Source organism: Semicossyphus pulcher, unplaced genomic scaffold (assembly GCF_022749685.1).
Source record: "Semicossyphus pulcher isolate SPU_LCO1_2020_fin unplaced genomic scaffold, fSemPul1.0.p SCAF_22, whole genome shotgun sequence".
In the NCBI taxonomy this organism is placed as follows: Eukaryota; Metazoa; Chordata; class Actinopteri; order Labriformes; family Labridae; genus Semicossyphus; species Semicossyphus pulcher.
In genome coordinates, this window is record NW_027211696.1 from 19,651,572 (window position 1) to 19,677,047 (window position 25,476).

General features: G+C 40.6%; 2 protein-coding genes across 3 annotated transcripts; one reads left to right on the plus strand and one right to left on the minus strand.

The window, feature by feature from the left end:
- Positions 1–1,660: 1,660 nt before the first annotated feature.
- Positions 1,661–10,620, minus strand: LOC138602001 (voltage-dependent anion-selective channel protein 2). 2 transcript variants are annotated; one of them, XM_069673359.1, is made up of 9 exons: positions 10,514–10,620; positions 9,209–9,279; positions 7,717–7,766; positions 5,141–5,293; positions 5,004–5,056; positions 4,384–4,605; positions 3,723–3,873; positions 3,573–3,630; positions 1,661–2,898 (listed from the first exon to the last, which is right to left on the minus strand). In XM_069673359.1, the coding sequence occupies exons 2-9, from the start codon at positions 9,273–9,275 to the stop codon at positions 2,807–2,809; spliced, it is 846 nt and encodes a 281-aa protein (XP_069529460.1). In that variant the 5' UTR covers positions 9,276–9,279; positions 10,514–10,620; the 3' UTR covers positions 1,661–2,806. The 2 variants fall into 2 exon arrangements, with proteins under 2 accessions (XP_069529460.1, XP_069529461.1); XM_069673360.1 differs by lacking the exons at positions 7,717–7,766; positions 10,514–10,620 and having other exon boundaries at positions 9,209–9,234.
- A 1,100-nt stretch (positions 10,621–11,720) lies between these two features.
- slc25a1b (slc25a1 solute carrier family 25 member 1b) lies at positions 11,721–25,340 on the plus strand. The gene is made up of 9 exons (XM_069673366.1): positions 11,721–12,034; positions 18,500–18,607; positions 19,353–19,452; positions 19,784–19,922; positions 22,048–22,132; positions 22,304–22,408; positions 22,492–22,607; positions 22,691–22,764; positions 23,782–25,340. Exons 1-9 carry the CDS (start codon positions 11,923–11,925, stop codon positions 23,894–23,896), a joined length of 954 nt encoding a protein of 317 aa, XP_069529467.1. The 5' UTR covers positions 11,721–11,922; the 3' UTR covers positions 23,897–25,340.
- The last annotated feature ends 136 nt before the right edge of the window (positions 25,341–25,476 follow it).

Below are 25,476 nucleotides of genomic sequence, written 5' to 3' on the forward strand. Positions count from 1 at the left end.
AAGCAAAATACACCTTTTATTTGACAGAAAAAATGTTTAGCTTAGCTTAGCTTGAAACAGGAGGAAGCAGCTAGCCTGCCTCTGTGTCAGAATTCAAACATGGTTTCTGTCCTTATAGTTAGTTCTTATCATGTTGATTTACGTCCAAGTGTTCATGTTTTATGATAAGTTTATTTTTAATTAGTTATTTGACGATATAAAAAGGATGATTGACAGCTCTGTTGACAAATGCAGCAAATCTGTTCTGGATTAGCAGAGTGGAGGACGATCGACGAGAGGAGACGTCACTTAAATGTCCCATATTATACTCCTTTTCAGCAGGTTCACATCGGTCTCAGAGGTCCCAGAACAGTCAATTTGAAGTCTTTTGCCTAAAAACCCAGTTTGTTCCTGGACTTCAGCCAGCCTGTAACTCCCTCTACTGAGAATAAGCTGTTTCTGTGTCTGTAGCTTTAAATGATAATGAGCTGTGTCTGACCACGCCCCTCCCGCTCCGGTACCATGCGCTAATTTGGTTGCTATTGGCCGGCTCTGCCTTCAGTCAAAGAGGGACAGGCACCTTCCTTCAACACCGACTCTGGTTGGCTATTGTAGGCTGAGAATCAGTAATGGAAGCTCCTATTGGTTCAAATGAGACCTCTATAGAAAGCTAAGACACTTTGATAGCGGAACGGAGCGGCAGTTCAAAGGGAATATGAAGTTATTACAGTAAATACACGGGGAAATGCGGCATTTCTGACGGCTGATTAGTAACGACGAACGGCGATCCATGGAAACTTATTGATGGAATAATGCTTTTGGACTAAATACTTTACTGGATTATATAATCTAGACCTTTACAATGAACCAGGAGTGAATTTATGAAAATAATATGCATCAGTGGAATACAGCGAGCCTTCATCGATGAGTTACGTCAATTTGGTAAATGTTTGTTTATGTTCTGTTGCCGTTGATTGGATCTTTTAACGGTTAATATCAATCGAATCTTGAGCTTGATCGTAGCTTTCCAACGATGTGACACACGAGTGGCAACATAAAGTCATCATCGTAGCTGCAGGGCAAATGTTGTAGTAATCGCGATGACGGCCCGCCGGCGGGCCGTAGAGTGGTAACGGGTTTTAACGTAGTATAAGGAAACTATGTTACCAACAGTAACTTACCTTAGCTGCTATAAAACCACATTCAACAGGCTATCACGCTCGGTAGGCCTATACAGTAAAGCAACATGACCTCAGACGAAGGAGGTAAAAATAGACTCCTGTGCTCGTTTGTGCAGCCAACAACAGAGCACCTGCCGTGCTTCGCCCGTACCTTCGACATGTTTATTTTACCGGAGCAGCGTTTGGGAGAGGAACAAAATAGCACCCGCGAGGAAGTTTCAGGGGGCAGACCAAACATTTATCTGGGGCGGGGTCACCAACCTGGAGGAGGTGTTCTTGCCCTTCATGACGTCATGACTTTTCTCATTTCGGGGGGGTTTGTAGACAGGCAGGGGGCGCATATTATTGTTAGGAAACCATTCCAAAGTGAATTTAGCATAATATGGGACCTTTAAAGGTGATAGTGCTGCCCCCAAGTGGTCAGAAAGTGATCTGCTATTTCTCACTCTCACTTATAAAACCACATTTGGACATAAAAGAATTACAACTACTTTTAAAGATTGTTTTTAATTTTTTTTTATTATTATAATTCCCTTAATTGACATTGGAAAAAATGAGGTACTGTGTCTAAGTGACAACTGAGCATTGTAGTCATGACAACAAGTAGATGGAAAAAAACACATTTTCATGAATACCATAAATAAAGAAACAGGATGTTCATGTGGGACACAACAACCTCGAACAGAATCCTATGAAGCGTTTTGACCGGAGTCACTCAGAGGACAATCGAACTGTAGTTTTCTGTACAGATCTGAGGAGTGGAGGGTGTTTCTGGAGCACTGACAGCAGCGAGTGCAGTCCCCGAGCAACATGAGGAAACAGCTGGCCTCAAATACAGACGCCTAAAAAGCTGAGATACCGACGAGACGGTACGAGCAGATGCAGAACGTTCTCTTCTTCCCTGTGTCCGCTGTGCAGAGAGATAGATGAAAACAATATTGTAGAAATGCAAACTAACTACATAAACTACCAGAAGATTCCACTACATTGATTTCACCTACCGGAACAAGAGTCACAAAGGATTAAAAGATCAGAGCATCTACGTCGACTTCCTGTAAAGCAATGCAAGCTTGACTCTCCTTCATTTAATCACCTTTAAACCACCTGTCCTTCAGTAACTCCTTCATATGTTCAAGAAATGTGTTTAATGTGGATTCAACAGTCCACACATTGCAGCAAACGTGTTCAAACCGATACAAAACAAACAGAAACAGACACTCAGCACCATTTTTAACCAAGCAAATCGGCCTTCAGCTCTGCGTCCATGATTTCTTTCTTACATGCTTTTAGGAAGGCAGGAATACAGAAGCTTTAATGAGCTACACATTTACAACAAAGACTACTTCTTTCAAGACCTACAGGGAAATAAATAGTCACTTCAATAATCAATAAAAACGAGAATAATTCCTAAATACGCGGCGTCAGTTTCAGGATCAACCTCTCGACTCCTCTCAGTGTCGGACATGATGCTGAGACTCGACTCTTACTGTCAGAAATGCTCGTGAAATGTGCGAACAGGAGGAGGGACGAGGGAGGGCGTGAGAGAGAAGCTACATGAGGTGGAGTGTGTGTGAAGGAAGGGGTGGCAGAGGAGTGTGTGGTGAATTTGTTCGGGGGCTTTTGTTCCTGCTTGGTGGGTCTCCTCTTTACGCCTCCAGCTCGAAGCCCATCCCCACTTTGTGTCCGCCCGCGTTGAAGTTCTTCCCGTCGATCAGGGCTGAGAGGGTCACCTTGACACCTGAGAGACAAACAAGGGTCGTTTTTAGGGTTCATCGTTTTCAAATTGGATGACACCAGTGTGACAGCCTTACCAGTCAAGTATGAAGGGAAACAAGTGGGACAATTTGTGTTATACTACCTGGATTTATTTGTATTTATATGAACATTTTCTTTCAGTACGTCGTTGCTTTCAAAGGGTAAGTTTAAGTTAAGTTAGTTCTGGCTCAAATCCAGCACAATACTATAAAATGAGCTTCCTAGCTGCTGAGCCTGCAGAGGTAAAGTTTGCTGCAGGTCCTGTTGCGCTTCCTCAAACTCCATAAACAAGGACTGACCAGCTTCCCTCAGCAAAACCTGCTGTTTAAGTCTTCTGTTACTGGAACCACAAAGAATAATTTTAAAAAGAGTTGCTGTAGAGTTGCAAATATTGAATACTTTTTAATCCCTTAAAAGGCCTCAACTTATTTACAGTTTTGAACACAGACCTGCAGACAGGACCCCTCTGAACATGGAGTCTTAATTTGTGATGCGTTAAACTATAGTTGTGTCTCAACTCAGGAGCCGCATATGAGCTTATTCTGATGTTTGCTGAATCATTTAGAGTCTGATTAGACGACCAACTAACAGAGGTACAGATTGACTGACTGAAGCACAGTATTCATGTGGAGGTGAGCGACTCTGTTGACAGCCTACCTGGCCGAAGGCTCTGGGTGTAGCCGACTCCGATCAGACTGGCATTGTTCACTTTGGCCTGCGGAGAATAGAGAATACGATGAGACATGAATTGCATTATTTACGCTCGATGATTAAAGTTAGCTGTAAACGAATCGTTGCATCACGTACAGACAGAGAGGCGTCCGTGTCCAGCTTGTATTTGGCGGCGATGCCGAAGCGAGTGTTGTTGCTGCCGGCGGTCCAGGCCAGAGTGACGGCCGTCTCCAGCTCGTCGTTCACCTTCTGGTAGATGGAGCCGCCGAACTCGGTGCCGTCGTTACTGAAGGAGAGAGAGGACTCAGGTTCAGACTAACTGTGACTTTCTTCTTATTCTTGCTTTTCTCTGGTTTAAGGGAAACACTGGGAACCGTCGGTACAGGAGACGATACAGAGGCCAAAGCTTGAAGACAGGCAGGACACAGAATCAGACCTCAACGAGTCATCGATTAGCTCTCAAGTTACAGATTAGTCTCCAACTATTTTGATAAATGATTAATCAGCTTGAATTGATTCTGTCTTAAGTGGGAATTTGTTGTTTTCTTTCCTCCTCTGTGAGAGAAAGGTTGTGGACAAAACAAGACATCTGCGGGCTTTGAGAACAAATTATGTCCTACGTTTCCCATAATGCAACTTAATCGTCTCTATAAATAAGATTTGACTCCCACAAAAGCGTTCATGCATGCTTTCTGCTGGATCAACAGGATCTCTTTTCCAGCTCCCTGCAGATCCACATGAGACATGATTCAGCCGTTTCCACGGATCGGATGTCTTGTATCAGCGCGGTACTCACACGTTGGTGTGCAGCTGGAAGTCCCCGGCCCTGTACCCGAGGGCGAAGTTGTTCTGGGCCAGCTTGGACTTGGCCGTGTCGAAGGCCATCTGGTAGCCGGCCAGCCAGCCCTCGTAGCCGAGCACGGCGGCCGCGTGGATGATGGGACCCTCAAAGTCCACGTCGCAGCCCAGGTTGACGAAGTCGCGCTTGTAGGCCGTCTTCAGCTTGCCGCTCTTCTTACTGATAAAACAAGTGAGACATAGAACTCAAACTTCAAACAGGGCACATGTTCCTTCTGTTTGCTGAGAACTAAAGCGAGCAGCTGTTTCAGGAAACGACTGAACTTTATTCACAATAAAACTTTTCCTTTTAGAGCTGCTTTAAAGCCAGAGGTGAAAGAAATGAGGATGTAGTTTAATCACTGACTGATCTAACTATTGATGTTGTTTTGAGGAAGGAAAGGAGAAGTGACGGAACCTCTCAGGCCGTACAGGAACTTATGAAAAGCAGAGAATGATTAACAAACAGAGACATGAGGAACTCGGAGCTTCAGTGTTCGGCCTGACCTGCAGTTTAACTTTGTTACACCATGTTTACACACAGAGTCTGGTATCATTAACAAACACTCGTAATCTCACCCTGTGTTCGGTACAAAAGACGTATCCAGAGCCACCTTCAGTCCTTGAGTCAGCTGCGGGAGAAGGAAACTTTGTGTCAACACGTCTTTTTAAAGCACACACCTGTGAGAGAGTTACACAAACACAGGCGTTCTCACCTGGTCCTCCACAGTGACCTCAGTGGCCAGCGTGTTGTCTGTGTTCCACTTCTGGTTGAAGCTCAGGCCGAGCTCCTTCATCTTGTATTTGGTCTCCAGGCTCCCTGCGGCCTTCCCCGTGTCTGTGTTACTGGAGCCGGATGTGTTGAACTCCTGGAAGAAAAATCAGGAGGAGAAATCATCAATAAGGACCAAAATCAGACCCTCAGGGGAGAGCGGAGAGACGACAGACTGATGAACACAGCGTGAGGTTATCAGAGGACATCAGAGGACGAGCAACAAGTTAAGACACAAACGTTTTTGCTGAAAAGAAAAAATCTTAAATTAGATCATAACTAATAAAACTAATGAAGAAGTAGTTTTGTCCTTTTACATATGTAATAAAATCAAACTGTACAGAAACTAAACACATAAAATCAGAGGCACAAATCATTGCAAACATCAGGGAGCATAAAAAGCTTGAACATTAAAGCATGCAGACACGACGGACACGTGATGGAGGGAGAAAAAACACACGTGGGGTGCAGAGAGAGGGGGATGACATGTAGGCCTGAACAAGTCATCGGAACTTTATCGAAATCACAAAATGGGCAGCGCAATATTTGTTAAAGATGAAATGTGTCAAAGCACCATTTTTATTTAACTATTGAGCTGCAGAGATGATGCAGACGTTTGGTTCAGATCCCTGCACAAAATCACAACAATCATTTTAATGTGTTTCTCAATAAAACTGAGACTCATGTAAAAATGATCGTTCCCTTTAATATCCAGAATCATATCAAAATTGCGATATAAGTAACAATAATCGTTCAGCCCTAATGACCTGCACCAAAAGGTCACAGACCGGGAGTCAAACCTGCGATCAGCACGCCGAGGAGCGGAGCCAGCTGAGCTGAGCCGGCGCCCGACTACACTTTTTAATAAAACAGGCTCAACCTGGACGAGTTCAGAGAACGGCTCCGAATCCTAAGAAGGAAAAACTCGAGTGGCTTCAGGGTTTAAGTGCAGACGATGAGCTGAAATAATCCTCTTCTCATTTCCTGTCTCCACTGTGTCTCTTTTTATTAAGCATGCATAATTTAACTGGAGAGCAGTGAGATCACCTGATATCTTTAAGGTCTGACTGCGATCAACACACGTGTATCAGGGCATCTCTGCATCTCTGCAGTTCTTCGTTATAATGCTGTTCTGTATATTTTTACCGTTAGCATAGTATTTATATTAAAGGCGCCAGTTTAGCTCAGCGGTTAAATCATCTGCTCACACAGAGGCTCAGTCCTCCATACGGTGGCGCCAGGTTTGCCGCGTGTCATCCCCACTCTCTCCCCCCGCTTCCAACACTGTCCGCTCTCTTTCATTAAAACGTATATAAGGCCAAAAAAATTTTGATTTTGAAATTTCACTTTTAATATTTTGACAATATTTAGATCACTTGTGCAGCCGTCGCGATAACAAGCTCATAATTACAATGCCAGCATGTTGATCTTTAGCGAGTATAAAGTTTGCCGTGTTCATCGTGTTGCTTTATCGTGTTAGCAAGAAAGCATTTGCACAATGCACAGCTGAGGCTGATGTCATTAGTTTTGCAGGAATATAATGAAAAGACAGGCATAAAAATAAAGATGAATCATGAGCTGTGTCCCAATCCAGGGGATGCAGCCTGCAGGCGGTCCACGCCGCTCCTGTCGCCTAGCAACGGGTAGCTAGCAGGCTAACTAGCTAGCATAACTAACGTCGAATAAGTTGACCTATTAGTTTAAGATAATTAGTTTCAAGGGCCCTTTCCTTTTCTTAAACATGTGTAACGCTAACTATTCGATTGAGTAGAAAACAAAAACTTGTATTCCTCGGGCGCGATAAAGTTCGCCATTTTGTTTGAATTGGCGCGCAATGCATCTTGGGATAACTTAGTCCTGGGAAAGGGAGGACGCGTTTGTTGGCAGCACCTGAAGGAGCCTTTGAATTGGGACGGCCTTCAACTCGCTTCAGCGCCACAGTCGGCCTTCAGATACGGCCTGGAAAGGCTGCGGCCGCTGGACTGGCACACAGCAGCTGACTGACACGTTAGACTCAAAGAAATTAAATGTTCGATGGGGTTTTGAGTGCAAAACGTTGACAGTAAATAACTGTTAGAAACAAATCGATAACCATGCTGTATGAATGAATATAACAGAACAGAAATGATAACAAAATAAAGTTGTTAGCGACAACACGATGGAGGTTGTAATGTGAATGAACAGCTGTTGGCTCTGACACCGATCTTACCATCTACATTAGAGCGCGAGCGGTCCAGGAGGCAGCAGCATGGAGACAGAGCAGCGGTTAGGGAAGGCAGGTAGAGAGACAGACAGGCCAAAAAAACTCAACACATTCAGGCTTGTCATGTTTCTCTAGAAGAGAGCACAAGTTCAGCCAAGCAGGCTGGCATCAGCGCCGGTCGTAAACCGGCCTTCAGGCTGCAGATGTCGGCAGGGGTCAGGAGGTCAGGTTAAAGGTGTGGGCAGGGAGATGAAACTGGGCAGAAAGCTTTGAAAGAATAACAACAGGTTAAAGAAAAGAACAGAAAGTGTCCTCACCACTCCACTCTGTGATTTGGTCTTGAGGTCCAGCTTCACGACGCCGAAGCCTGGAGGGTTTCAGAGGACAGACGTGTGTGTTAGCAGAAAGCAGACGCAGGATGAAGCAAATAAATCGAATGCAAGAAGATTTAAAGGAGGGAATTCAGCATATTTGCTTCTTAACCTTTCAGTGTTTGTACAGATTAAATATGAGATGTGTAATATGGTAATTAAGAGAGCAGTAGAGGGGAAGTCAGGCATTTCTAAACCTAAGCTTTGATTTGACATATTCTGGGGTCTAAATGACAAACAGGTACACAAAGTGATGGAACTGCACAGGTAGAATGTTTCAGCCATAGGGGTGGGAATCGTAGTTTAGCCCACGATAGCGATAATATCCCAATACAGCAATTCTGCGATAATTGATATATCGCAAGACAATCATATAACGATACATCACGATATCTGATTAACTGGATAATATAAAATGCCCCTAAACAGGTAAAGTGCAGGATTGATGTGTTTATTTACTATTTATGACCTGCAAAAGCAAAGCAGACCATCAGCGACAAGATTGATTATTTCTATATATTATTATATTATATTGCCTGAAACATGCTGGGGGGGGTAGCTGTCAGACGAAGCGATTAACTGCACGCTGCCTTTGTTTACATTTTCCAGGACAGAAATTTAAAGTGAGTGATGCATGTGACTGTCAAAGAAAGCAGGATAAGATTTTTTGTAAAAAACACCACTTAAGCATGTACAGGACCAAATCAGCAAAGAGGTACGGCTTTGTCCACAGGGGGCGCCAAAATCAACACAAACCGAAAGTTCCTCACAGGAGCTCTAAAGCGCCGGATATCTGTAAATTAAAATATCAATATTTGATGCCAGGAGATCAATAATTGTATTGCACAAGTCGGGATAGGGATAGATTGTATTGATATTTTACCACCCCTAATTGGCCAGCAGTTGCAGGACGGGCTGTAGTCACTGCAACGTAATCTTTTAGGCCAAATGTAGCACATGCAGACAATCTATTCTAACGTTAATATTATATAAAAAAGTTATTTATGTACAGAAGCAGCCTCCAGAGAACATTTTCATCATCATATTGTTGCATAATCCACATAGAAAAGGTCGATTATTACTATTCTGTTACTGTATCGGCCAACATATTAGCTATCAGTACATTTGTCCTCTCTAAACCCAGCAGCACCAGTATCTGTCTCAAAAACAAACTAATCAATACATAAAATAATATTAAGATTTAACAATGCAGACAAGACTAGTCATTCCTGTTTTTCCACCGAGTAAACATTAGATGTATAATTTGTAATTTTGAGGGTTTAAAGTTGCTAAAAGGACGATTTTGTCATCAACATTAAATGTTATCATTATATCACCTGCACACAGCAGGAGACTCTTACAGCTAGAATCACTGAAACACAAGATTTGTTTCAGAAACATTGAATATTTAATCTTCCGGCTAACATAGAGTACTCACCATAGCCTTTGCTGAATATATCCTTGGCAGCCTTGCCCAGGTCTGAGTATGAAGGAGGGACGGCCATTGTGCTGCAGAGGATAAAGTCAATTTAAACCACAAATAATACATGTCAATGAAACTTTTAGAAAGCAAACATTTTCCTGTGTCTGCAGGTGTTGTGCTTATTTAATAGTAAAGTAAAGGCCCTGAGCATCAGCATCAGGCAAGAGAGTCACATTGGAGGATGTCATGAGGGTGCACCACTAGCAAAGCTAATCCTACATCAAAGCAGTCAGTAGCTAGCAAAAAGCTAACTCAGTGGGTGATTTTCCTATACCTAATCACTGCAATAGCTGTCAAATAATTAATCATCCATGGATCTATGTGAGCTCTTGCAGAAAGGAACAAGCTGTTCTTTTACGTGCAGCTGTGAAGCTCTCAATTAATGGGCTCTGCATCCGGCTGGAACAAGAAGCTAAAGAGGGAAGCTAAACAACCATCAGGGAAGCACTGCATCACAATAAAAATAATTAAGTTATATATGCCCAATATATGATTACAAATGCACACAAAACACATGACATTAATAAGCTAGCAGATGTTTAAGCAGCAGAACAAAAGGCTCTCATCCCTTCTCAAGGTTGCAAAAAGGGCCTGTACCTCATCCTAGTGATGCTGCACTTAAGGAAAATAAATCCACACAATTACTAGAGCGGTGTCCTCTGCATGAACAGCTGGCTTTTAAATAAATTCCCATGTGGACAATGCTGAACGACTAATGGTCAGTGCCTTTCTCATTTGGGACAAAGGACAACAGATGGGCCAGAGGAAGAGGTGAGGTGTGTGGGGGTTTGACAGCTAGCTTAGTTAGCAAGTTAGCTGCTGGATGAGCTGCAGTAACAAGCTAGCTCAGTAGCAAGAAAATTACGACATAAAAGACTAACTGCTTAACTAGCAGGTTTGTTTTAACGTTACTCAGCAACGTAGCCCCCAAGCACACACACCCACAGACTCACACACCCCTTCACAGCTAGCTAGACAAACCCAGCTAATAAAGATGCTAAATGCTTTGCTAACGTTACCATTTGGAATCTCTGCACTATCACAGCTTTCATGCCAGGATTAAACTGTGCATTACAAGGCTAAACATCATTACATAACGGACCTACCGTTAGCTAAATCGCTCAACATGCTAGCTAGTTATGTGGCTAACCTTGGAGAGAAACATACCGTTATCAAAGCAGTAGCAATTAGCATCGTTATTTATCATATAACTATTATAAAGCTCATCGCTGTATTTGATATTAATAAGCATCTTCTTACCGTTGCAAAAGTGTTTAGGAGGGGGAGTCTGCAAAGCCTGGAGCGTCCCTGGCGTGATGCTGCTGAGAGGATTGATAGCTAGCCTAGCTTAGCAGTGTCTATAAGGGGAACAGGGCACAATGAAGGAGACATATGACGCATGCGCGGTATCCGTGCTAAAAATGAACAAAGAGTCAATAAAAAAGCAAGAGATTAATCCGACAACCACAACAGCAACCAGGCAGTTTTACTCTATTTCGAAAAAATACATTAGAGGTGTTTTAATATAGAAATACAAATTTATGTTTGTTTTTACATTACATGCAGACATTGGGGCCAAGCGCTGGGGCCTTGACCTTTGGTGCCCTTACCTTTGTGACTGACCCAAGGGGGGCTGGCTTGGGGCACAGGGGCAAATATAAATCTAACGTGTGTGAATGTTCCTCAGTCTTGACTATAAGTATGTTTTTACTGCATGCCAAAGGAATGGTTCCCATCCTCTAGGGTCAGGCCTGCTACATCATTGTGTAAATGCATGTCATGGTTTAAATTTCTCAAATGCACAGACCTTCTGATTTTTCGTTTGAATTCAGTTATTTATTTATATAATTTGAATGTATTTCTATAATTTAGAGGTGTTTATTGGACTGGACAAGCTTTTTGAAGGTGTCACTTTAGGATACATGGAGAAAGTAATCAGCAGATTAATCCAAAACAAAGATATTCTTTACTGGAAAAAGAAATTCTGTTTTTATATAAATACGATATATCGAATAATAAAACATATAACAATACGTCACTGGGGACGAGTTCCTTTTTTAATATATACTACATATTACAAGGACATTTTCTCTACTAAAATATTTAATGGATTGCTTTTACTTGTAAGAGAGTAATTTTTATAATGCAGAAGTAAGACTTTATTTTTAACTACACTTCTTTCGACCACCGCAAGTACCTTAAAAGATGTACAACAGAACAGTTTTGTTTTTTTATGCTATTTCTCTACATCAGTGTGTTGAGACACAGCGCCCTCTACAGGCGACCTGTTGCGCTTAAAGTGGGCCGGAAGTTTAGCTGTGACAAGCTGAGAATCCCTCCGGTCCACCTTAAATATTTGTGACAAATGTGACGTTTTTTCCGTGTCGGGGAGGGGGGAAAAATCTTGCCCTGCTGCCCCGCCCTGAATGGAACACTGACTCGACGCTATCAGCCTGTGTGAGCCACGGAGGGAAGTCCAGCACGGACTTTATCAAGTCCAGAGTCCAATGTTCACCGCTGCTGCTGCCTGGCCTCTGAATGTTTGCACCCGGACTCCTGCTGCACAGAGCACCCAGACTGCATGAGGGCTTGACGGCTGTTTGCGGAGATCCAGCACGTCCGTATTGACAAAAAGTAAAAGTTTGGAGGCCAGGGTCTCGCAGTCAGTCATGTCAGGACAGCCAAGATTTGTGAGCCCGTTTTACAGACCGCAGTGTTTGGCTGCTGCTGCTCCGGCGGGGAAAGCCAAACTCACCCACCCTGGCAAGGCGATCCTGGCAGGTAAGAAAGTTTGTGTGCAGCACGCGCCCACCCTCCTCGTGCACACAGAGACGGCTGTTAAACTTGTTTACAAGTTGTAGCTGAGTGTGCACATGTAAGCAGAGGGGGTCTGGCTTGCACCACTGATTTGTAATGCGATGCACAGGAAAAGTTCATTGTGCCCTGCAGGAAGGAGGACTACATGCTTGTCTTAAAGGCACATTGACTCTGCTTTTCAACGTAAATCACAACAACAGTAAGAAGTTAATGAGAACTAATGTGAGAATCATGGCTAAACTCATTAACTTTCTTTATACCAAGCCTGTCAGGACAGATTATTCCAGCCTGTGCACACTGTAGCAACAATTGTGTTTTTGTCCAGGGGTCTGCAGGTCGGACAGTCTTGGTCATCCCTCTGTTCCCTCGTATAATAAGAGATTAATAAGGGATATCTTTGTAGTTCAAAATGCAAAAGAATGAAGGGAGATTCATCTTTAAAATGCAGTTTAAATGGTAAAAATGGGTTCAGGTGCTGTGCAGATATCAATGTCCAAAGTGGTAACTGTCTGTCCGGTGAACATGAGGGCATAGGTTTCAATAAGTTGCTATAAGCTTCTTATATCTCGCTGATGGATTTCAACATATCTAACTGTAAAAAACATTGTTAAAAACTAAAAAAAAAGGTGTCTTTTAAAGTGTCTTAATACGAAGATATTGAACTTGGAAAGGAGTTACTAGTTAAGAATGGTGCAGATATCAACATTTAAAGTAATTAAAACCGTCTTTCATGCAGATTTCAGGGCGGAGGTCGCAATAAGTACAACATCAGTAGGCGTTAAGCTGCAGTAGGTGGTTGATTTCAACATACTGACCCTATAAAACATTGTAGACAACATAAACCACTTTTACAAGTCTTCCTTATGCCTCATATTAAGAGCATAGTGAATGAGGGAACTTGTAACTAGTTACCATTGCTACAGATGATGCTTAAAGTAAAAACAAACTTTATTTCCTGCAAATTTAAAGGCATATGTTGCAAGAAGTGCCACATCAGTAGGCTTTAAGCTGCTGTAAGTGGTTGATTTCAACATACTGACCCACAAACTGCAAGGCTGTGCACATAAAAACCCTTTGAAAGGTCTCATTAGTGTCCTGACAGAGGGTATTGAACAGGGGACTGTACAGTGGTACAGTGGTCTAAAAATTCTTCTGGGACCTTTAACCTTTAGCCACAGCTCCTCTTCATAGAAACTGTAGTGACATGAACTCCGGCCGGACTCTTTAGTCAATCAGTGACAGACGCTCAAACTTCACACACAGCTCAGGCAATCATTATTGGTTTTATTGCATCATCAATAGGATGTTTGAAGGAGCTGACAGCCACTCTACACCTGGATCCGCACGGTGCCTCTGATCATGTTTCAACCCCTAAAGTTCAAAAGACCAGCTCTGTTGGTTCATGTAGTTTTCTGCACATGCCTGTCAGCAGTTTGGGGGGTGTTTTCTGTCTCTGTGTGCTCAGAGGCCCCCCAGGTGTCCATGTTCAGGGCCATGAGCCATGATGACAAAGCACATTGCTCTGTCAGCCTCTTCACTCGTGCCTGCCAAAGGTTCAGAACGGGAACTTGTGCAAAGGGGCAAAGATGATGTCCAACACTGCATACTAATCATTATAGTCCTATTATAAAGTATGGAATGCAAATACAGCCCATAATCAGATGGACAAAACTATCATGGCTGACTTTCATTGAATCACAATGACAAGGCAGCTATTAGCAAGTCACAAGAGGGTGACTTCATCACATGCCAAGGCTCTTTAAAACCTCTTATCTCCCCAAAAAACCAGAGTCACATTCCTTGTGTGTGTGCCCATAAAACTGATTCTGACTGAAACAGAGAGAACTCGTAACATCTTGTTATTACACTGAAATACAAAGAAATATCAAGCTATGTGATACCAAAGGATACACTGCAACAAACTCAACTAATCCCCCAGAGTATTTGCTATAGGTTATGTATGATGTAAAGTGCAACTATACATAGAGGATTGTCAACAGGTGTGGGTAAACTTTCTTTAGTTTTTGCTGTACTTTTCTAAAATGCACAAAAAAAGAAAAACAATCTAAAAAAATAATATTTTTTGAAATAAACGTAATCACCTTGTTTGAAAGAGTCGGGTGAGAAGATTGATATCACTCTTGCATGTGTTTATGAATACAAAGCAAAAGCCAATTAGCCTAGCTTAGCATAGAGACTGGAAACATTGGGAAAGCGCTAGCCTGGCTCTGCCCTGGAGCTTACTTACTTAACTTATGCCTAACCAAGATATAGTCCAACACAAAACCCCCAAAACAAACAAAGTAGGCTATTACACCAATCTACATCATCATATGTGCCGTTTAGATTTAGTTTCCTGTTTATTTTTATAATCAATTCTTTCACAGTTTTGTGTGTTACTGTTTACACATTTCACACTTCGATATTCAAACATGCAAGGCATAAGGTGTTAATCGTAGAGGTGTAGTAGGATGCTAAAAGGTGGATTTTCTACTTGAATGCTGCTAAATTAATGCTGCTATGTTACATTTATTTGTTTCTTGGGTTTAATGAAACTGACTGAAAATAATACTGATGCCTTCATATGAGCTACAAAATCAAACCCGACCATCAGCTGCAAGATGGATTTTATCTTTATAGTTATTTTTATTGCCTGTAACCACTGCAGCGGGGTAGGTGTTGGACAAGGCGATAATAACTTTGTGCTGCCAAATCAGCGTTTTTTTGTATGTGTTTATATTTATATGTTAAGTTATTTTTTGCTACACTGCTGCGGGCTGGGAGAGCAACATTTGGTCTCTTTACTTGTGCAGATACATAAGGAAAACGACAAACTGAACCTTGAATCTTCCACATTTAAAATCTAGTCAGGCTAGCTGTCCAGTCGTTAGCTAAGCTAGGCTAACCGTGTCCTGGCTGTAGCCTCCCACAAACGCACACACATGAGACGTGTTTAATCTTTTCATGTTACTCTCTGCAAAAAAAGGAAATATGTTCTTAACTGTTGAAGTTTTCTTTTCTTAACAGTAAAGTGACAGTAAAAGCAGAACTTGTTGAGCTCTGAGTAACGTGCTCACAATCGTTCATCCTTCACAGCTGCTGACGTGACTTCATCCTTTTCAGTACTATAAACTTTTATAGTGTAAAGACTATTCTAACAGTTATGTTATGTTTGAAACAGGTGAGTATAACATGACACTTAACGGTGCAGCAGTTATCGATATTATCAACCTCTCATTGTCCTCCACTTTTCTTCATACACTGATCCATGGATGTTTGTAACCGTTTTTTTTCTAAGTTTTGCCTGAAGAACTTTATGCTAGTGTTGCTATCTTTTAAACAAATTTACTGCGTCACACTCAATTTCATAATACCTGTTTAAGCGGCGTCCATGTTGGACTCGATAAACTGGTTCTACATTTCTTTGCAGCTTGAACACGGGGACGTGATGCAGGTACAACACAGAGGCTTGTTTGCAGAATGATGATGTGGACTTTGTTTGTGAATCGAGGTAATTTGTAGGTCTCGTCTCTAACCAAAGGAATGCCTGGGTGTGTCGCTTTAAGAGCTCCACTTTGGTCCTAAACGTGCACTTGGTGTTTTGGTGAAAGACAGTGTTTTGTCGAGCTGCGATTGTGGCTGTGCGTGCACGAGCAGCCCGTTGTCTTGCATGTGCGAGTGAGAGCAGAGAAAAAGCACTGGTGAGCTCTCTGCATGGCATTTTGGTGGAAAGAACGCACGTTAAAGGCATCAACAAAGGGCCCTTTCTGCTTTAGACGTGTGGGGATGAATTCAAGCTTGTATTAATGTTAACGACTCACAATCTAGTCGTCACAGTAAGGCCTTTTTTATTTAACAATCTCTAGTTTTAATGTCACTTCTGGCCTGCACATGTCTTCGTAGCTGAGTTGTTTAATTCCAGGCCGACTGTAAAAGGATGTTAGAAGAAGAACTTGTAAAACTTGTGTATGTATCTCTTTACATGCTCCTTATTCTGTTGGACTTGGGCGTGTTTATGTGTTCTGGTTTTCTTAAATAGGGCCCTATTTTTTACACAGGGGGTCTAAAAAATAGGTTGTAAAAGGTACAAGTAGTTTTGGAAGTGCTTTATTACATTGCTTCAGCCAGCAGCATAAACAGGCTTTAACAGTGTGATCTGTCAGGGTAAAAGATTGGTAGTTTTTGGCACTAACAGGCTCAGGTTGTTATTTTAAGTGTCTGACAACATTACAGAAAGGATCCCTACAGAGATAGACCTTTTAATAAGGTAAGTAAGCAGAGTAAGATGCTTTTTTCAAACCAGAAACAGCCATTTTATCACTCTTTCCGAAGCCACCAGACTTCATTGACAAAAACAGTAATTTAACCTTGCAGAACATCTGAGTTGTTAATTGAACATTGCCTTGATCTGATGGTTTGTTTGTGTTGTGTTGGATCTAAGATAACCGTGTAAGACCCCCAAATTACACACCAATACAAGCAAACTAAACAGTCAAGGCAGCATTGACAAGAAGCTCCCCTGTCCTGTGAGATATAAAATCACTGTTTTTGTCAATGGAGTCTGGTGGCTTTGAAGAGAGCGATGTAATGAGGGTTTTTGTTTTTCAAAAAGCATCTTACCCTTTAAGAAAAATATCCTTAGGGATCTGTAATGTTGTCAGTGATTATAATAACATTAAATAGTATGCAAGACATGAATAAATACAGTTTCTTATAATATACTGAACAGTTTCTTCTTTCCTTCTTGTTTCTGCAAGTTATGATGTCAACTCTGAAAGTTATGTACAAAAGTTTTTGCATACTTTCCAGGTTTTTGTTGGGACTTGAGGGGCGCTCACAGGAATTTTCCCTCTATGATTATTCTGTCACGTCATGGCTGCAGGGTTAATGTGCCTTCTCTCTACTTTATGCAAACTCCTCATCACGTCAGAGGCGTCCGGCTGCGCTCTGACAGAAGGTCTGTGTTTCTGTGCAGTACAGAGGTGAACAGTTTGTGCTCTGAAGGCTACACACCCCCTTCAGCTGGAGTCAGGCCAGGGGGAGTATCTGAGGGCAGAATCACACTGAGATCAGCCGAGCCAATCAGCTGCAGGCTGCCTGTTTGCTGTTGAACGGCAGATGTGTGATAGTCAGGCTTTTAAGGTGGAGCTGCTCCATACTTTGAACACTGTATATTGCTGTAAAACATCAGCAGGAAATCGTCAGACAGAATACACTTTGATAATTACTAATGAGCAGCTTCCTTTTTATGTTTGAACTTAACTATTTAAACTTGCTTTCAACTTTAACCATATTTTACTTCATTAACAGTATATTAATTTCTATACGATTAATTGTATTTATTTCTATTTTATTAGCATTTTTTAAAATTATTTAACATGTTTTGTATTTTTCTGATTATATTTCTAAATTTTAACATCAAATTGTATATTATATTTTCTAAATCTAAATTAATATTTGTTTACTTTTAATTGTATTAATTTATTTAGCCTTTTTGAAACCTTCAATTTTAACTATTAATTAAATTATTATTATTAAAAATGAAATTTATTTTACCTCACTAACAGTATATTTATTTATTTACAGTTCATTGTATTTATTTATATTTTATTATTATTATTATTTTGTTTTTTTACATAAAATGTTATTTTATTTTTTAGATCCAAAATAATATGTATTTACTTTTATCTATATATCACATTTTGTATTTATTAACTATTATCTGTGTATTTAAAATTTTTATTTATTATTGTTATTTTTTACTATTTAAATATACGTTTTTATTTATTTACCAATAATGGTTTTTGCATATCCTTTTTTTATTCATTAACTATTAGTTGTATTTAAAAAAAATGTTTCATGAATATTATATGTGAACTTTCAATGACATTTTATTTGATTTTATTAATTATTTTGATTTATATTTATAAAAAAAATTTTTTTTTTAAATCACAATTATTTTTATTCATTATTTACTGGATCTTATCATGCAAAACAATATTTGTTAGCCGGATTTTCAATAAAGATTATCTCGGGCTGTTAAAACACAACTTTTCTGGGTTTTGAAACAAGAATTTTGGGTATTAACATCATAGAGGTAATGAACAGTATTCCATACAAACACACACGACCAGTCAAAGGTTTGGACACATTTTCTCATACAAGTGAATGGGAAAGTGTGTCCAAACTTTTGACTGGTAGTGTATGTGCAAAGATGTGAAGTAGTTTGGCAAAGAAAAACATAATTTTTAAATGTTTTACTCACTGTAACAGCTTGTTGTGTTGATTCATGTTTAAAAACAAACACTTGTTTCTCTCTGAGATGCACTCGTTTGGTGACAGAACAAAAACCTGACAAACGTCCATGTTTCGTGTCTCTCCTGTTAAAACCTGTCTGTTCCTGACGGAGTCTTTTTACTGTTATTTCAGGAGGGATCGCTGGAGGCATCGAGATCTGCATCACCTTCCCTACAGAGTACGTTAAGACACAGCTGCAGCTCGACGAGAAGGCGAATCCCCCCAAATACAAAGGCATCGGTGAGTTTATGTTCACTGTGTTAAACAGGCTCTGTGGACCCCTGTAAGGTGCACCTGTTGAATCTAAAACAACCAGATACAAAAGCTGAGTTAGTTATATGGTGTCGATGTTTGCCGAGGGTTAAACTTGACTGCATTGTTTTATAATACTTTTAGATTTTTTTACAACCTTAATAATTAACACATTAAGCCAAACCAGATGAGGAAAATATAGTTAATCAACTTTTATGATGGATGTAGGTGATTGATTGCACACATGAGGATTATAAAGTGACAGTTTTCATTATAAATGTGGTCTACAGATCTTACAGCAGCTCATACTGGTTGTTATTTATTTGATTAAATCTCAGTAAATCATCAGCTGACTCAAACATCCGAGTACAGCCATCAAACATCCCTTCAGATTTCTGCTTGAGTAACAGTCGAGAGTAAGTTAACTGACTTTGTTATTGCAGATTTGAGCACAAACATGAAGGCGCTGATATGTGTTTGTGTAGTAAGTTAATCTTTGTTATCTGTTCACTCAGAGCGGGTGAACTTTGGCACACACTTTAACATGTTTGTCTGCGGAAACTCAGCGTGACGGTTGTTGTTTCAGGCTGCAAGAGGCACACGTGGAACCCAAACCTTCAGTGCTCTCCTCTTGGAACAAACTGTAAAGAAAGATATGTGACATAAATGATTGCATCTTTTTTATCTTACCCTTCCTTTCCTTCCCCTCTCTCCCTCTCTGCTTCTCCCGCAGTCGACTGTGTGAAGCAGACGGTGAATGGTCATGGGGTGAGGGGTCTTTATAGGGGTCTGAGCTCGCTGCTGTACGGCTCTATACCTAAAGCAGCTGTCAGGTACTGCAGCCCTCCAACCTATGCACGCACAAACACACACCATATTAATGTATAACAGCTAATTTCCAAAGTTGCTCCATGTTTATAATAAGTCAGTTTTGTGCAGTTATAAATATTAAAACACTTTTAATAAATGAATCTTTTTTTTAATAACATTTAAGGGATTTATCAAAACCTGGCAACCCACAAATGTTGCCCTTTCATCCCTCATGGCTGCTCGCTGAAGCCAAAGTCAGAATTTATACAAGGCTGCCTTATTAAGAAGTTGTGAGCCTTACTTTTTTATTATGAGTCATTCATCTTTTTCTTTATTATCCACTGACTCCCACAGATTTGGGGTGTTCGAGTTCCTCAGTAATAAGATGCGAGATGAAAGTGGGAAACTAGACAGCAAGCGGGGATTCCTCTGTGGGCTCGGCGCTGGAGTCGCAGAAGCTGTGTTCGTAGTCTGTCCCATGGAGACGGTCAAGGTAAACTATTCATAAATACGCATTATATCTTTTTTGGCCTCTAGGGGGCAGCAAAACAAGCTGGAAATACAACACTGATGTCCTCTTTGTGTCCACCTGATGAACGGAAACAAACTTGAGCCCATATTTGGTCTCCGCCACGTCCTCAGGATAAACGTCTGGCTTTTTAGCTACTAAATGTAGCGCTGTGTTTCCCTGCGAGGTGCTAACATTACCTGCTGTGTTTTAAGTGTTAGGCAGGCAGTGTGAAGTTGGACTGTCAGAGCTTTGTAGTTAAAAAGGCTGCTGCTACTGCCAGAGCTAAAAGGTTGATAAAAGCAGAAAGAGTGACAGAATCAGTTTCCAGAGCTAAAAGATGCTAAAACATTTGGTGCAGCTTTAACATTGTCTCTTTTCTGCTTCTGAATAGAGACCAATTACAGCCAATAGAAGATAAATAATTTTACCCATTGCATGCTGTTTCAGCTGCTAGCTCGCTGTGTATATTTAGTAACACATTAACTTGATTTTATGAGGCTAAACTTCACTTAGGTGAACTCCACGCTGTAAAACAAGACTTTAAAAATAAATAAAGAACAATAAATACTTTCAGGTGTAAATGTATGACTTTAAACCAGTTTGAATACTTGACAGACCTCCAGTTCACTCTGCCTTCAGTCAAATACATCAGTGCAGCTGCATGCAGGGACTCGTCTGAACGGAGCCCGTGGACTTAAATATCTGCTTTCCTGCCAAATGAATCATCTCTAGACCCCTCAGACTTACGGAGCAGCTCCAACAGTAACATGCTACTTACACATGAATGCATCAGTATTAACAATCTAATAATGTCACATAGAACAATATATCAGTCCCAGGGCGGCTGTGGCTCAGTGGTAGAGTCGTGGTGGTTCGATCCCTGACGGCTACAGTCACATGTTGAAGTATCCTTGGGCAAGACACTGAACCCAAAACTTCATGTGAATGTGACATGTCGTGTAAAAGCAGCTTTGAGTGGTTGCAAGACTAGAAAATAAGCAAATAAGTTCAGTCCATTTATCATTCAGAGGGTACCTTTCCTGCAGAACAATTACAGCTTGATTTTTTAATTACATTTTGCTTTTAATAGCTTAACTAATATTGAAGGCATTGTTTTTGCTAGTTATGCAGTCTTTTTAATTTTGTTTCTGGGTAGTTTCACTAAAGCAAAGGTCGTCACTACGTCTTCCAGCAATGATTAAATACAACGTTTCAGTACCACTATAACCAACAACATCATGACCATTTGGCGCATGTCATCCCCCTTCTCCCCACACGTCCTGTGTCTTTTCAGCTGTCCTATATAATATATAATTTAATTATAATTATTATATTTTTGATAATTTAACATAAAAAAAATGTTTCACACGGCTCATTTCTTGGCCATGTCCCTTTTTATAGAAGACATTTTTTTTATCTCAAAGGTACGGAAGCCCATAGCGGACATGCATACACATGCACGCACATTTTATTTACTCCGTTTTCCTGTGATGATCGTACCTCGTATCCCCAGAGCTGCAAAAGCACAAAACAAACATAGAAACAGGCTCACCTGACCTCACTAGTGTGGGCGACGGCAGCATGTCCTGCTTTGTAACATCAGATTGACAGAAAATGATCCTGTTATCTCGAGAAAACGAGATAAATAAGTCGAGATCTCGAGATAACAACCAGAACTTACTCGTTATCACGGGAAAACAGAGTCAATAAAATGCACGGATAAATGTCTGCTTAGGGCTTCTGTAGAAAGAGACTTAAATTATTGAAATACTGAACGTCTCTTGTCTAACAGAAGATGTTCTTTGTGTGTGAAATAAAAAAACTCACCTGTCGTTTTGTTTCGTGTAAACATGCTCCTTTTTGCAGGACAAAAAAGAAACATGGAGACAAAATCAGACAAACATTTGTGACCTAAACGGCTCCTCGCACAGGCTCTCTCATCATCTCTCATTATTGTGTTTCCACGAAAAAGAAATATTTCTGATGCTGCCCACATGACGCTGCCGGCCCCGGATTTAAAATGCCATCTCATCTGTTTCTGTTTTGACTCTTTCATCCTTATGCTTGTAGGATTTATCTGTTAATTATTTTTATGATGTCCTTTTAGGTCAAATTCATCCACGATCAGACGTCAGCAAACCCAAAGTACAAGGGATTTTTCCACGGGGTGAGGGAGATCGTTAGAACTGAAGGTGAGGAGGAGTTGCACTTTACTGCCACCTAGTGTTCAAACTCGGCCACACACAGGATCCTTTCCCATGTATTTAAGACAGATATTTGTCTTACTCAGCCTCATTACTGCTGAAAAGTGGATTAATTTAATGTACTCAAACACGGCTCTGATATATCTGTTGTATCTTCAGGTCTGAAGGGGACATATCAAGGCCTGACAGCCACCGTGTTGAAACAAGGCTCCAACCAGGCCATCCGCTTCTACGTCATGACTTCACTGAGGAACTGGTACAAAGGTGTGTGACTTTATAGATTGTTCTTTATAATAAATAATAATAAGAACAAAAAGTGACTCACCTTCTGTTGTTTTTTTTTAAAGGTGATGACACCAACAAAGCTATTAACCCCCTGATAACCGGACTGTTTGGAGCTGTGGCTGGTGCTGTCAGTGTGTTTGGAAACACTCCCCTGGATGTCATTAAGACCAGAATGCAGGTTCGTTAAAAACACATGTTGACACCTTACAAGTGATTTAACTCTGAGCAGAGTCACTAACAATGTTTGTTTGTTATTTAAAGGGTCTGGAAGCTCACAAGTACAAAAGCACGATGGACTGTGCCGTCAAGATCATGAAGCACGAGGGACCAAAGGCGTAAGTTCATAGGCATAGACTTGTTAATGGTGCAGGACTGGGGCTGCACAGTGGTTAACGCTGTTGCCTCACAGCTACAAGGTTCCTGGTTCAAATCCCGGTTCAGACGTAGAGGCCCTTTCTGTGTGGAGTTTGGTCCGTTGCTTGGTCCAAGGTAAAATGGCAAAGGCTGCATGACGGCGGAGCTTAGTTACGGCGCTGAGGCAAAACTGCAGTGTACAAAGGGCTCATGTGTCAGCCCTGTGACTGACTGGTATCGTATTGAGATTGTATGTGGAAGGGCATGAGCAACCATGACATCACCCACTAGTTTGTGGACTACATTTTAGCAGCCATAACTTTGGTGTTTTACCATCGCTATCATGTTTTTTTGGAGCCGTAAGTGACCATTCTGGATGACAGGGTATAGCTTACAAAGGGCGCGAGGGGTGAGCAAACGTCGAGTCATCAGCTAATGCTACTGCTAGCCTTATTAGCAGAGAGCATCTGTTATCCCCAGTAACTGTAAAATGAATCTGAATCATACTTAGACCAGCTAAAAGCTAGGCTTTGTTCACACATACATAGTCATCTGTGTAGACACTTCTACCGCTAATAATTTACGTGTTCACAAAATGTGTCACACTTTATTTGAGAACTCTTCACTTGGTACACAAACAGGCCAGTGTTTAGCATTCCTTTAGCATAAGAGTTGTTTAGCATGCCTGTTTTACCCTCATGAGAAGTTAGGTCTCAGGGAACCACAGCTGAGGAGTACCTCAAGGAACCGTCCCCGGACCACTTACATTGTGCCTTAAATTGTTTAATCATAAATGTGTTTTTTCAGCTTAACGATAAAGATAATGTAATTATTGGCTTTAAAATTAGTATAAGCGGTGTTTTTCTTAGAAGGCAACCTGGTTTCTGTGATAATGCATTTCTTTATAACCTTTGTAAGTGGCTATTATAGTTGAAACCTTGGTGCATCTTTATTTGGATGTTTGTAGTATGTTCACCCTCTTCTTTTGTCTCATTCAGGTTCTACAAAGGTACTGTTCCTCGGCTGGGTCGGGTGTGTATGGACGTGGCCATAGTCTTCATCATCTATGAGGAAGTTGTGAAGGTGCTGAACATTGTTTGGAAGACGGACTGAAATGGACACCGTGGTGCTGCACAAGTCCCGGAAACCGATCTCCTCAAACCCTGCTTCTAGGTTCTAATATCTACCTCTGAGTTATTTTCAGACAGAAACAAAGGGTTTGTTCTTGATTTCACTTCTAACACGGCGATTACAAGTGGAAGCCTTACCTGCATGAAAACAAGCTCCAGATTGCAGAGTCAAAGGTCACACTTAAATTCTAGAACGGGGAAGTTCCTTCAGGGCTCAGGGAAAAGGAACAGAGCATTTATTCAGATCTGATTAGGTAGAGGAACGGGAACATTATCAGCACGGAGAAGTGTCTCACCTACAGCGCTTTGACTTCAGTTTATGCTAATACTATATGGAAGAGAAACCCTCCCAATATAATGTGATTTAGACACTGTAGACAAAGAAATTATACTTGAAATTAGCAATTATACCAGAGAACAAACCTTTTAAAGCCCTTTTATATGCGAGTGTTTCCTTTTTTCTTTTTTTTATGAGACTTTTAATGATATCATTTAAAAACTGGTGAAATGAAATATATTCCGATGTCACATGCTGCAGAGGCTACAGGTACATTAACAACTAAATGCCTTAAATCTATTAATCAAGACTGTAAAATCCATATTGATGCAGTTATTTTTATTATTCTGCCTTTGTTCACAGCTTATTTAGAAATGCACATTTCCACGACACGGTTGAGGTGGCGTAAAGAGGGTTCAGTTATTTTACTCGATTGATGCTATAAAGAAGTGCCTATGTATTGTATGATTCATTTTGAGATCTTTTGAGATTAAGAATGATTGAATGTTGTATGGACTTAGTCACTACAGATTTTTTTTTTTTAAGATTTTGTTCTCGGTTGCATTCGCTGCAGTATTTCCAGATATTTAATTCCAGGCGGTTTCTGAGATGTTCATATCTTTTTAATTCATCACAACTGTTCAGATGAATTTCTTGCTTTTAAATCTTAAATCGCCTTTGTTGCATCCACACGACTGTATGAGAAATTCCATTAACAGTGCCTTCCATCTCATTCCACGGAGCACGAGAGGTTAAGAGTAGCAGATTATCTAATTCTTCGTTTCATTTTTAACAATGTACCATTAATTGCCTTTTTTTTTTTAACACCATTTTATGACCCAATGTGCCAACTGCTGCTCATAAACACATAATGCCATGTTCTATAGACTGGAGTTTGTAGCTTGTGAGCGTGGCATGTTTACATGCAATGCAATCATTTGTTTTACAAATGTTTACTACCCCTTTTTCAGCTCCTGCTTCAACCTGACTTTACATGTAGACCTAATGTATGTAATAGCTATTTAAATATCTTTGGGATTTTCATATTGACCTATTGAAAATTTCCAGCAGTCAAAACCAAGTGTTGTGCCTTCAGTCTAATTAACTCTGATATGTAAGCTCGCAAATAAACATGGGATCAGACTGTTAATGTTGTTGTGTTTATTTCAACTGTTATCAAGGTGTCTTTTTTATTTTGATTACAGTGTTTTTTTCGTAGCATTTTTGGCATTTTTTTTAGTGTAAGTCTTATTAATTTGAAGTATTTATTTATGTATTTAAAATGA

Excerpts from the sequence above, each read along its gene's own strand:
- slc25a1b (XM_069673366.1), top strand. The coding sequence starts at position 11,923 with ATGTCAGGACAGCCAAGATTTGTGAGCCCGTTTTACAGACCGCAGTGT. Across the intron at positions 18,608-19,352 it reads CCCCAAATACAAAGGCATCG|TCGACTGTGTGAAGCAGACG; the intron begins GTGAGTTTATGT and ends CTTCTCCCGCAG. Across the intron at positions 19,923-22,047 it reads GTCCCATGGAGACGGTCAAG|GTCAAATTCATCCACGATCA; the intron begins GTAAACTATTCA and ends ATGTCCTTTTAG.
- LOC138602001 (XM_069673359.1), bottom strand. The coding sequence starts at position 9,275 with ATGGCCGTCCCTCCTTCATACTCAGACCTGGGCAAGGCTGCCAAGGAT. Across the intron at positions 7,767-9,208 it reads TATATTCAGCAAAGGCTATG|GCTTCGGCGTCGTGAAGCTG; the intron begins GTGAGTACTCTA and ends GAAACCCTCCAG. Across the intron at positions 2,899-3,572 it reads CACCCAGAGCCTTCGGCCAG|GTGTCAAGGTGACCCTCTCA; the intron begins GTAGGCTGTCAA and ends TTTGTCTCTCAG.